Source organism: Arachis stenosperma, chromosome 9, assembly GCF_014773155.1.
Source record: "Arachis stenosperma cultivar V10309 chromosome 9, arast.V10309.gnm1.PFL2, whole genome shotgun sequence".
NCBI classification, from domain to species: Eukaryota; Viridiplantae; Streptophyta; class Magnoliopsida; order Fabales; family Fabaceae; genus Arachis; species Arachis stenosperma.
The window spans coordinates 75,039,685-75,053,205 of NC_080385.1; the positions used below are offsets into that span (position 1 = coordinate 75,039,685).

Consider the following 13,521-nt stretch of genomic DNA (forward strand, 5'->3'; position numbering starts at 1 on the left):
TTGTGAGATTTACACAATTGCAAACAAGAACTCCACTGAAGCCAAACTGGCTTACCCAAGCTTAATCTCTTTGCTATGTAAAGATGCTGGGGTGAGGATGGGAGTAGATGAATTCATCCCAATTGAACATCCAATCACCAAGAAGTCAATGGAAGGACAAATACAAGATAACTCTATCAAAAGGAGGGCGCAAGAATTCCCCCATGAACTTCTTGAATTTGACTACTGGGCCCGCCTAGAAGCATCTGTTGCCAAGCTGCAAGAAGCTATGGAACAAATTAAGGAAGAACAGCAGAATCAAAACTGCATGCTCTGCAAACTGCTGAAGAAACAAGAGAAGCAGGGGCGTAAGCTACAGGAGCTGAAGCGCCAGAAGCTCTCCCTTGAAGGGTCAAACACCCCACAAGTTGAGGGAGCATTCACTTCTCAAAATTAAGGTTGTTGAGTCCTAACTCTGTGATAACCTCTATCATTAGGAATCAATTTTAGAATCATTTAAATTTCTGTTTTTAATTTTTTGTTTTCTATTATTATTAGTCTTCTCTTATAATTATCTTTGAGTGTTGTCCTTATTCCATGATTAATAAAATTTACAGTTCATGTCTTAAAACTATAAATGTCCTATGAATCCATCACCTCTCTTAAATGAAAAATGCTTCAATCACAAAAGAACAAGAAGTACAGGATTTCAAATTCATCTTTGAAACTAGTTGAATCAGTTTGAAGTGGTGACAATACTTTCTGTTTTCTGAATGAATGCTTGAACAGTGCATATGTCTTTTGAATTTGTTGTTTTAAGAATGTTAAAATTCTTGGCTCTTGAAAGAATGATGGAAAAGGAGAACTGTTATTGAGAATCTGAAAAATCATCAAATTGATTCTTGAAGTAAGAAAAAGCAGTGAATACAAAAAAAAAGAAAGAAAAAGAAAAAGCAAGCAGAAAAAGCCAATAGCCCTTTAAACCAAAAGGCAAGGGTAAAAAAATAAAAAGGAACCAAGGCTTTGAGCATAAGTGGATAGGAGTGCCTACAGGAATAACATCCTGGCCTTAGCGGCTAAACCAAGCTGTCCCTAACCATGTGCTTGTGGCGTAAAGGTGTCAAGTGAAAACTTGAGACTGAGCGGTTAAAGTTGTGATCCAAGGCAAAAAGAGTGTGCTTAAGAACCCTGGACACCTCTAATTGGGGACTCTAGCAAATCTGAGTCACAATCTGAAAAGGTTCACCCAGCTATGTGTTTGTGGCATGTATGTATCCGGTGGTAATACTGGAAAACAGAGTGCTTTGGGCCACCACCAAGACTCATAAAGTAGCTGAGTTCAAGAATCAACATACTATACTAGGAGAATCAATAACACTATCTGAATTCTGAGTTCTTATAGATGCCAATCATTCTAAACTTCAAAGGATAAAGTGAGATGCCAAAACTGTTCAGAGGCAAAAAGCTACTAGTCCCGCTCATCAAATTGGAGCTAAGTTTCATTGATATTTTGGAATCTATAGTATGTTCTCTTCTTTTTATCCTATTTGATCTTCAGTTGCTTGGGGACAAGCAACAATTTAAGTTTGGTGTTGTGATGAGCGGATAATTTATACACTTTTTGGCACTATTTTTAGTATGTTTTTAGTACATTTTAGTTAGTTTTTATTATATTTTTGTTAGTTTTTATTTAAAATTCACTTTTCTGGACTTTACTATGAGTTTGTGTGTTTTTCTGTGATTTCAGGTATTTTCTGGCTGAAATTGAGGGACCTAAGCAAAAATCTGATTCAGAGGCTAAAGGGCGGCAGATGCTATTGGATTCTGACCTCCCTGCACTCGAAGTGGATTTTTTGGAGTCACAGAAGCCCAATTGGCGCGCTCTCAATTACGTTGGAAAGTAGACATCTAGGACTTTCCAGCAATATATAATAGTCCATACTTTGCCCAAGAATTGATGGCCCAAACCGGCGTTTCAAATCAGCTTCAGAATTTCCAGCGTTTAACGCCGGAACTGGCACAAAAGTTGGAGTTAAACGCCCAAACTGGCATAAAAGCCGGCGTTTAACTCCAGAAAAAGTCTCTACACATGAAAGCTTCAATGCTCAGCCCAAGCACACACCAAGTGGACCCTGAAAATGGATTTTTACGTCATTTACTCATTCTTGTAAACCCTAGGTCACTAGTTCACTATAAATAAGACTTTTTGCTATTGTATCTATACCTAATGACACAATACACTTTTCATATTGTATCTTCTACGGCATAAGTCTCTAAACCCCATGGTTGGGGGTGCGGAGCTTTGCTGTGTTCTGATGGATTAATACAATTACTACTGTTTCTCATTCAATCACACTTGTTTCTATTCTAAGATATCACTTGTTCCTCAACTTGATGAATGTGATGATCCGTGACACTCATCATCATTCTCACTTATGAACGTGTGCCTGACAACCACCTCCATTCTACCTTAGATTGAGTAGATATCTCTTGGATTCCTTGATCAGAATCTTCGTGGTATAAGCTAGAACAGATTAGCGGTCATTCTTGAGAATCTGGAAGGTCTAAACCTTGTCTGTGGTATTCTGAGTAGGATTCAGGGATTGAATGACTGTGACGAGCTTCAAACTCGCAATTGTGGGGCGTTAGTGACAGACGCAAAAGAATCACTGGATTCTATTCCGACATGATCGAGAACCGACAGATGAATAGACGTGCTGTGACAGAGCACGTTGAACATTTTCACTGAGAGGATGGGAGGTAGCCATTGACAACGGTGAAACCCAACATACAGCTTGCCATGGAAGGAACCTTGCGTGCATGAAGAAGAAGACAGTAGGAAAGTAGAGATTCAGAAGATGTAGCATCTCCAAAACCTCGACCTGTTCTCCATTACTGCAAAACAAATACTTATTTCATGTTCTTTAACTTTTTACAACTAAATCTGAGAATTACTGATATCCTGACTAAGAGTTACAAGATAACCATAGCTTGCTTCAAGCCGACAATCTCTGTGGGATCGACCCTTACTCACGTAAGGTATTACTTGGACGACCCAGTGCACTTGCTGGTTAGTTGTGCGGAATTGCAAAAGTGTGATTGTGAAAAGCATTATTGGACTTCTTGCTGTCCTAAAACAAAGGCCTAAAAATTCAAAAATTAATAATAAATTATGACTCCCAATAAATTTGAAAAGCATTATTGGACTTCTTGCTGTCCTAAATTAACCCAATGGGACTTGTCCTTTCTCCCTTGGTTAGAACTTGATGTAACTCCTCATGTATAAGTGTTTCCAAGTTTCCAAAGCTCTCCTTAGCCTTCTTTGCACGTGCTCTAGGATGGGGCCCTCTGGAAGTGTAAAATTTTCATTCTGCCCTTTTGCCTTAAAATGTCTCAATTATCCTCCCGAGCATATATCATATACTGCATACTACTTCTATAAAAGTACCCTAAGTATGGCTACACATGTATGCTTTAACATAAACATAAACAAAAAACACTAACCTCAAAGTCGACTGCTCCAACAATGTACTATCTCACGCTCAGTTGGTTGATGTCCGCATCGTGTGCATCGAAGCGCACCATAATCTCAATAACTCAAAAATTTGATTAGAAATGGGTAAAAGTGGGGAAAAAAGTTGTAGAAATGGATGTGATAAGGACTAGAAAAGCGTTGCAAAAAAAATACATATATATAGGCATTTACCACTCTTATCTCGTTTACAATGTAAACGAAATAAAAGTACACGTATCTTGTTTTTACTGTAAACGAGATAGAACCATTACAAACCACGTATACAAACATGATACGGCCTCGTCGTTTTGTACGATATCTCATTTACAGTGTAAATGAAACGCGTATACTCTTATTTCGTTTATACTATAAACAGAATAAAAGGTACCATGCATTTTGCTTAAAAAATTGCAAATGGTATACTTTGACAAATAAAATTATTTTATTTATTTAAAAAAAATCCTATCTATTACTAAGTGATTGTAATCATTTGTGCTAGTTTTGTGTATTTTTGTTGTCTTCCAAAAAAGAAACACACTGTAGTTGTGACGTGGAGGAAGACCATTATGCCTCATCTGATTTCACTATTGGCATTGTCACTCGGCTTCTTTTCTAGAGATACATTAATGTGAGCCTCTAAAGGATGCGAGTAAGGAGAATTGCTATATAATACTTGGACTAAAAAACAAAAATGAAATACTATACATACTGTAAAACAATAATATATATATATATATATATATATATATATATTATTGTTTTACAGTATGTAGGTGCTCTATGTTATATGGTAATCTAATGATTTTAGCCATTGTTTTTAATCACGTATATATTTTATGATAATTTTATAATTAAAATCAATGGCTAAAATCACTAGATAACTATACACCATGAAGTACCTAAGATGCATCCATATATATTATTATAGTAGTAAAAGTTTACGCCAAAAATCGATTTTTGTTTTGCATTATGAACTCTTGATATATGAGCTAGAGTGGTGTATGTGACTGCTATATTCCACTATCAAGCCAATACAATTTACAGAACTTGGGCAGGTGGTTAATTAAAAGCGAATATTGCAATGAGCAAAGCATGAATCCTAAAAAGTGCCATTACATGAACTATATAATGTCCACATAGCATTATATTTATACTCTCCGTCTTGTTCTACGGACCTGAAAATGAACAACCAAACTTCAATAAGTCTAACAATAACCGTATGAGCAAAGAGTAAAGAACATACAGTGCAAGTTGATTTTTATTGTAACACAAGGTCAAAACTTACAGCACATACATTGGTAGTCACATTTTGCGATGCTAATTTTTCCTTACATTTTCCACTTCTAATCAGGCTGCCTGCAGAAAAAATTTCTGCATCATTAACTGAACATTCTGATGTATCAATGACTAGCAGAAAACACTATTAGAGAGCTAACTTTGCAGCATGATTGGTTTGCAGTCTGAGTTTTTCTTTTCAGGTAAATTGGGTCATTTTGATGGGGAAATTACACTAACCTCACTAAAATATGTCAAACACTTGTTCCCTTCTACTTTTTGACATTCCTAGAAAACTTTATTTAAAAAAAAGTTTATATATAAAATTCAAGCACCTTCCTACATTCTCTATGATATTTCCCTGCCAGTCCTTCATACAAAAAAAGTCCCAACAAAAAACTCATACTTAAACAACTTAACAGGGCCTGAGGAGTAAAATGGCATACACAAATAAACCCAAACAGGAAATATAAGGGGAAAAGAAAGTGTGAACAAATGACGGATCGGCTAAAATGAGCCACCCATAAACTCAATATTAACCATGAGTCCATGACTGCCGTAGCAGTTACCTATAGGAACAGAAAAGAAAATTTTATGTATTTTGTTTATCTATTTCAATTATAAAGGAAACTCAATAAATTTTCAAACAAGGGAAACAAGTATAATTATCAATGACACAAGGGGGAAGTCTTATGAAGTTATCTTGAAGACTACTAGATTTATGAAGGTCACATCAAATTTTTGTAGATATATAGCATGTGAGACCTTAATATGCTTTAGCATCATTACCCAATGGCCAATACAGAATGTTTATTATATGAAGTATTTCTTCTACTCTTGGAACTTTCTGTGGGTGCGACCCTTCTCCGGACTTCGGTAATACAGAATGCTTTGCACCAGGCTCTCCCCTTCTCTTTCTTTCTCTCTATTTATTCTTATTTCCAACTCAATATTAATCTTTTACAAAAATACCAGGAAAAGGACTTACCGGAAGAAATAAGAAACCCTTCAAACCATCAAAGTATTTAGAGATAACTTAGCTGCAAACAGTATTGAAAATCTCTCGTTCATCATGAGTGAACTAAGCATGTGAATAATTCCATTTTGTCTTGTCAAGTGGATGCACTGATTAACACCATTGCTGATCTCAAAAGTGGCAAAAATTTGATTTCTCCATTTGAAGGGGAGTTTGAATATTTGATTTGTTAATATTTATTTAAACATCCTTTCAAAGGTTTTATTTCCTTGTTTCTCAGGTCAAGCTTATAGTGTTATCAGGGATGCTATGTCCTAATATATCTCTTTCTGTTGACAACTTTTACTGGGATTAAGGAGATTTAACAGCTTACCTGGTACCATGTTGTCTTCTATTTATTCCTGTTTTAATGTATCATTTGAATATAAAAAATCAGACAATTTCTCTCTAAAAATTAAGCAATATTCCTTCACACAGGACTCGTATTAGTTGTCAGTTGAAAGGGGCAAAGAGAGCTGGGTTGGCTTTTGGTTGTCGGTTACCACGTGATTGCTCCTTTTCAAGCCCCTTATAAAAAAAAAAAGAATAAGCCACTAAGTTGGCCTGCCTGTGCTTTCTAGCAAATAAACCTTCCAAATAGAGTTTACCACAAAGAACTGAAAGCAGATGGGAACACTTAGGCAAACAAAATTATCAACCAAGAAAACAGTAATTGAAATATCTTTTTTGGGCTCCTGCACTACCACATAACAATGTATACCAATTGCTGGTTTCTGGATAACTCACCATTCTCCTGATTTAGTAACCTTTTTCATTGGCAGTTAGACCTCCTGTTGTAACAACGGTTTCCTTTAGACTACTGAGAGAAGAATGTTCGATAGGATCACTGTAATAATAAAAATGACATGTTAAACATGATTCAAAAGTGCAAATAATGTGATGTATGATGAGGAGTTACAAATGTAGATGCTAGAAACCAGGATAGAATCATATTATATATGAGTGCCAAATATCATCATCATCATCATCATCATCATCATCATTAACTCCACCTATGTTACACCTGCAGTACACAGCCAGTCCCAAACCCGAATAAAGGAGGAAGATTGACAGCCAACATAAAAAACTCGGTCAAATCTTCATGATATGAATCAAAGATGTTATTGCGCTAAAACTAGGTTGTTGCTCGGAAGTAACGCGCTGTATGCCTCGCGTATAGTGTCAAATGAGCAAGAGCTGCTGCATTAGTGCCCAGGTGTAGTGTTAAATGGGCAAGGGTTTCCGCGTTTTCGTGAACGGACGAAGGTAAATAAACTAGTTTACAAAGAAAAAGATAAAGGTCGGAGCAACAAAATGTTAAAATTTGGAACATGAAACATAGGTACTCTATCAGGAAAATCCAAAGACATGGTGGATACCATGACAAGAAGAATGATTAACATCATGTACCTATAAGAAACAAAATAAGTCGATATGAAGGCTAGGAAGTTGGATACTTCCAGGTTCAAACTTTGGTATACAAAAAAGATGAAGACTAGAAATGGAATAGGTATTATCGCAGATAAGCAGTGGAAGAAGGTCGTAGTAGATGACAAGAGAGCGGAAAATCGGTTATCTTTTATCAAACTTGTGGTGCAAGAAAATATTTTCATGTGATTAGCGTCTATACACTACAAGTGGGTTCGGACGAACAACACAAAATAAAGTTTTGGGAGGATCTAGAGAATTTAATCCAAGACATACCTTCAAGAGATAAGATTTTTTTAGGAGATTTAAATGACCATGTTAGAAAAGAAGTGACTGGTATGAAAGTATTCACGAAGGCTATGGTTTCGGGGTGGTTCATACCAGGGTAAAACTATTTTGAATTTTTCCTCAATCTTTGACCTTCTCATCGCAAATACATGTTTTAAAAAGAGAGATGAACATCTTATAATCTATAGGAGTGGCATGACAAGCTCTCAAATCGACTTCTTATTGAGGAGAGTCGACTAAAAATTTTGCATTAATTGTAAAATTATTCTGAGAGAGAGTTTAACAAACAACATAAGATGCTCGTCATGAATTTTCGCGTCGAGTACAAGTTGAGAAAAATACATTATACGAAAAACCAAGGACAAAGTAGTGGCAGATAAAAGGTGAGAAACAAAGAAGCTTCCTAAAACAAGTAGGAGAAGAAGCAAAGTAGGATGGGGATAGAAGCGCAGAGGAGATGTGGATGGAGATAGCAGAAGTTATTAGAAGAACAGCAATAAAAAAAGTTCTAGTGATTCTAAAGAGATAGGACCAAGAGACAATGAGTCTTATTTATGGAAAGCGAGTGTATAAGAAAAAATAAAAGCAAAAAAGGAGTATTTAAAGAAGTGGTATTTATGCCGCAATGCAGATAATTGAAAAAAATATAAGGCGACTACGAAAGAGACAAAAGTGAAGTAAAGCAATTACATATTAGGGTCTCTACCAGTCTTTAGACACAAAGAAAGGAGAAAAATGTATATATAAAATCGCAAAGAGCGGTGAAAAAAGAATGAGAGACTTGGATCAGGTGTATAAAGGATAAAGACAGAGAAGCTTTGACTCGAGAAAAAGATCAATGAAAGGTAGAAGAGCTACTTCTACGAGTTGTTTAATGAAGGACAGAAGACCCTTCCGAACCTTGGTCAATTATGCACGAGGGAAGAAGATACAAACTTCGAATACTATCGAAGGATTCGAGACGTGGAGATAAAAGAGGCTTTTAAAGCAGATTAAAAATGGTAGGACAGTAGGACCCAATAATATTCCGATTGAAGTTTGGAAGAGCTTTGGAAAGAGGCATCAATTGATTAACCAAACTTTTTAATGAGTTTTTAAAGTAAAAAAAGATGACAGGAGTAGAGAAAGAGCATCTTGGTACCTATCTACAAAAATAACAGGATATACAAAATTGCAAAACCTATAGAAGGATCAAACTCATGAGTCATACCATGAGGTTATGAACAAGGATGATAGAATGGAGGCTAAGACGAGACACAAGTAACAGAACCAATTTGGTTTTATGCTAAGCAGATCCACCACTAAAGCGATATACCTGTTAAGAAGGATGATGGAGGTATCGTAATAATAAAAGGGATCTACATATGATTTTTATTGATGTAGAAAAAACATATGATAAGGTGCCAAAGGAGGTCATATGAAAGGTTTTGGAAAGGAAGAAAATAAAAATCGCATATATTCGTACAATTAAAGACATGTATGATGTGATTACAACTAGTGTGAAAATTCAAGGTGGTGTGACAGAAATTTTTCATTGGTATAGAATTACACCAAGGATCATCCTTAAATTTATACCTTTTCACATTAGTTTTAAAAGTATTCACAGAGCATAGCCAAGAGCCTGTGCCATGATATATGCTTTTTGTTGATGATATCGTCCTTATGTATGGAGAGAAGCTCTATAAGTGTATGGTCTGCACATAAACCGTAGCAAGACGGAATATATAGAATGTAAGTTCGGCCACCGAAGGAGAAACTCTAATACAAATGTAAAGATTAGAGAAAACATACTACGAAAATTTAAAAATTTTATATATCTTGTGTGCATCATACAATATGATGGAGAGATTAAACAGGATGTAAATCATAAGATAAACAGATTAGTCAAAATGGCAGAACACGTCTAGTTGTATATGTGACAAAAAGGTGCCTTTAAAACTTAATAATAAATTCTATCGCACTGCTATCCACAGAATGTTAAGCATCCGCAGAAGAGCACGAACATAAATTAAGTGTGGCAAAGATGATATTGGGATAGATGAATAGTCATACACCATTGGATAGAATAAAGAACGAAAATATAAAAAAATTGGAATAGCACTTATTGTGGAAAAGATGGTAGAATCGCATCTTAGGTGGTTTGAACATGTGAGAAGAAAACTAACAAAACACCTATTCAAAAGAGTAGATGAGATGGAAAATGGACAAAGTATAAAAGACAAAGAAAGACCTCAGAAAACTATCCATGAAGTGGTCAAACGAGATCTACCTGTAAACAGTCTCTTTGCAGACATGATACATAATAGAACCCAATAATATCATTTGATCCATGTAGTCGACCACACCTAGTGGGACAAGACTTTTTTTTTTTTTATAAATAGAAGCTATTCCTCTCATGTTACATATCACATAAGAATAATATATTCTCCCTCATTTGATGAGTTATTCTTTATTATTTTCCTAGTTAATCATGGATATTAGCATCGTATCAAAACCATGATATCCTCCTTAAACTCACTGAGATCCTTCCGCTGTCACCAGTTCTCAACGTTCTCAGTTGAGTGCTAAAACAGAGCTAAAAACCTTCGTCCTCTTTGTTGTGCATCTCTTCTGGCAGCATGCCAGCATATCACCAGTATCCATGGATATTTTCTTCCACTGCCATGCCCGTCCATACTATTCCCGAACTGTCGCCATCACCAATCAGTGAACACACCATTGGACTTCTCTTCTTCAGTGCCACCCAACCCAGTCCACTAGCCTTGGCTTTCCGCCACTAATCAGTGATCACACCATCATATTTGAGCCTGTCCTCTTTGCAGATCTGGTATTGTTCTCTTCATCACATCACTTGTCATCTTCTGCATTATCAGCATTTCCATTCTTATCCCTGGCTTTGTGCGGCCTACTGCTGCTGCTTCCTCAGTGCTCATCTCACCATGCTCTCTCTAAATCTGTCCTTTTCTCTTTGATCCAACCACCACTGCAATGCTGCTTTTAATCATTTTGTTCAAGTCAATCACTTACAACATTGTTCAAGAGGCGATTAGTATGTCAATGCTTGAGAAGAAACCTTCTCAGCTTTTGGGTTTTATAAACACTGAAGTATCATTCATCATAATTACAATGTATAATAAAGAAGTTAATTATTCCTAATTGATCCTAAATGATACATTAAGAAACTTTACTTTAATATCAACATTCCCCCTCATGTTGGCGCACATACATCATATGCACCAAGCTTGTTACAAATGTAGTTATCACGACGACCTCTAAGAGACTTTGGAAGAATATAGGCCCACGGATAATTGGAATTAACAAACTCTAACAATTTCTTTAGATAAAACATTCTACCTTATGAAATGAGATCAACCTCCAGGTGTTTAATTCTCTCATGGAATACTAGATCAAAGGCAATGAGGCAATGTGAAGTTCAGGAATGCTGCTTAATTATCGTAATATAACTTCATTTATATAATTGTTCCAAACATCAATTTTGAAAGTAATTGTTTAACCCAAATTACTCACAAGCCACTAATGGAATGATGCAATACTCAGTCTCTGTGCTTTGATCGAGCAACGCAACTTTGTTTCTGACTTTTCCAAGATATAAGATTGCCACCAAGAAGAACACAATACCTCTAGGGAGACCATTTATCAATAGGAGAATCTTGCCAATCTGGATCACAATACCGACCTTTATATATGTATAATAGTCCTTGTCCAGGGGCTTTTTCAATATACTTCATAATATGCATTACAGCATCCCAATGATCAATGCAAAGAGAACTACATAAACTGACTCACTACACTAATAGGGTACGAGATATCTAGTCTAGTATTGGTGAGATAGTTCTGCTTCCCTACAAGTCTCTGATATCTCCCCGGATCAGGAAAATATTCTCGTTGATCAGGCAACAATTTGCCACTAGGATCAATTGGCTATCGACAGATTCTCAATTCATCATATCTGTTTCTTCCAATATAAGGGCATATTTTCTTTGTGATAAAGCAATACCACTTTTAGATTGATCCACCTCAATACCAAGGAAGTCTTTTAGTTTTCCCAAATCCTAAGTGAAACTGTTGATATAGATGTTTCTTTAACTAAGTTATCCCTTCATTACTATTATTTGTAATGACTACATCTACATAAAATACCAAATAAATGCATTGCACGTTTGGGAAGAACAATAAGCAATAAACCCAGGTGGGCTGCTGCATGTACACTTCTAGTCAAGGAATCCATGAAGGAAGGCATTCTTGACATCTAATTGATATTGTTGCCAATGACAGATGGATGCAACACCAAGAAAAGTGCAGACAAAAGCAACTTTTGCTTCCAGAGAAAAGTTTCTTGGTAATCATATCAAATAATATCTCCTATAAGTTATTAAGGTTTCAAGATTGGTGCATATTATATTATCTATATGGTCAAGCTCTAGGGAGAGTGTTAGCAATTACGATAGAGTCATATCATATAGAAGAATATGGCTTCTTAAGATTAACATTGTTATTTATCATTATTCTCTAGATTTATTTCCTTGCTAATATTAGGGCTTTACTATTATTATAAATAGATGCTAGTATTTCTGTCATGTAAACATCATATAAGAGTAATATTCTTTCTCTCATTTGTTGAGTTACTCTTTTATTATTTTCTTCGTTAATCTCAAAGATCTTAATAGTATACATAACCAGTAAATGGAAGGTAACTGATTGCTTAGTTAGTTGCTAACTGTTTGCTTAGTTAGCACCTAGCTGTCACTAGAGCTTGTATGCTATACATGAGAGACTATGCCGTCAATATATTAGTTCAGTCTATTACCAAATGGAAGGAATCCTTGTTAAAAAATGTCGAATTTATAAGCGTAGCTTTCCAATCTCTCTACATGTCGGAGAGTGAAAACCCTCTACAATGATCATGAGCTTTACACCAAATAGATGCTAGGCATCTAGTTATATCCCATAAGACATGTTTGTCAGAAAATCTGTCTATTGAAGGTGTGTGCATTAACCAAAAAGAAATATGGACAGATAGTGCCACTGTATATAAGCAATTAACCAATGACAGACATGCAAGACATATTAAATGTGCATATGTTTATCCAAATGCACTTTTGAGAATAAGAAAACATACATGCTACATGTTTAGAGAGGAACATCAATTATCCAGTGTGATAATTAAGCAAAGGAATACTCATCCAGAAAAATTAAGGTGAGAACAAGCAAGTAAGCAACACAATTGAATTCATCATTCAAGATACACCAAATGATTAACTTAGGCAAGAATTTTTGGGAGAGTAACCGAGAGTTAAATCATTTTAGGAATTAGTCATTTATCCTGAGAAGAAAAAGATGATATCAGTGTCTTTTAGCCATTTTAGACTCTCTTCATTCATACTTTTTTAACTTTTCATGTTTTAAACAATGACATAGATAGATATCCCCCAAAGAAATATAGTGTTAAAAAGGAGCATTAGTTATTTTTTTGGGCACTATCTAATAAAATTTGAACTCAATTACATTTGGAAACAATGAGCGAAAAGACTAGACAGTAAGAAACTGTTGACTGAAACTCACCACTGGGAGAAACTCTTTTTATTTGAAACATCTGCCAGTATATCTTGCTTCTACACAAAAAAAAAAAAAGTCAAATGACATTCGTTAGACTTGTTTCCACAAGAAATGTGCTTAGAAACATACAATACAAAAAGTCTAAATTACAGAAATAAAGATCAAGTTGAATCTCAAAACAAGGGATACAAAAACCTTGGCTGTCTTCTAAACCAAAAAGAGGATTGGGTATAAGGTATTCACTAATGATCTAATAAGAAACCGTACTAGAAACAAATACAGCTTGCTATTTTCATTGAATAGGAGTTCGCGAGGGATATGCCTAATGTCAGTTAGTTCAGTCCCAATTTTTAGTCAGGCTCAAGTATATGGTTCACATTTTGAACATGACCCCATTGGATCCTGTCATAAATGATGCCTATAGACAAGCTGTCACAATTTATGA

General features: G+C 35.5%; 1 protein-coding gene across 10 annotated transcripts in view; it reads right to left on the bottom strand.

Moving 5' to 3' along the window:
- Nucleotides 1-4,446: 4,446 nt before the first annotated feature.
- The window catches only part of LOC130950732 (sister chromatid cohesion protein PDS5 homolog B), a 31,981-nt gene continuing 22,906 nt past the window's right edge, over nucleotides 4,447-13,521 (bottom strand). Inside the window, exons 26-29 of one of the 10 annotated variants that reach the window (XM_057879294.1) lie at nucleotides 13,083-13,132; nucleotides 6,531-6,630; nucleotides 4,779-4,849; nucleotides 4,447-4,668 (exon numbers count right to left, since the gene is read on the bottom strand). In XM_057879294.1, the coding sequence (XP_057735277.1) occupies nucleotides 6,543-6,630; nucleotides 13,083-13,132 (138 nt within the window). In that variant the 3' untranslated portion in view covers nucleotides 4,447-4,668; nucleotides 4,779-4,849; nucleotides 6,531-6,542. Of the gene's footprint in view, nucleotides 4,669-4,778; nucleotides 4,850-6,530; nucleotides 6,631-8,932; nucleotides 9,194-9,554; nucleotides 10,494-12,858; nucleotides 13,133-13,521 lie in introns of those variants that run through there. The other 9 variants (XM_057879295.1, XM_057879293.1, XM_057879301.1 and 6 more) reach the window with 9 other exon arrangements.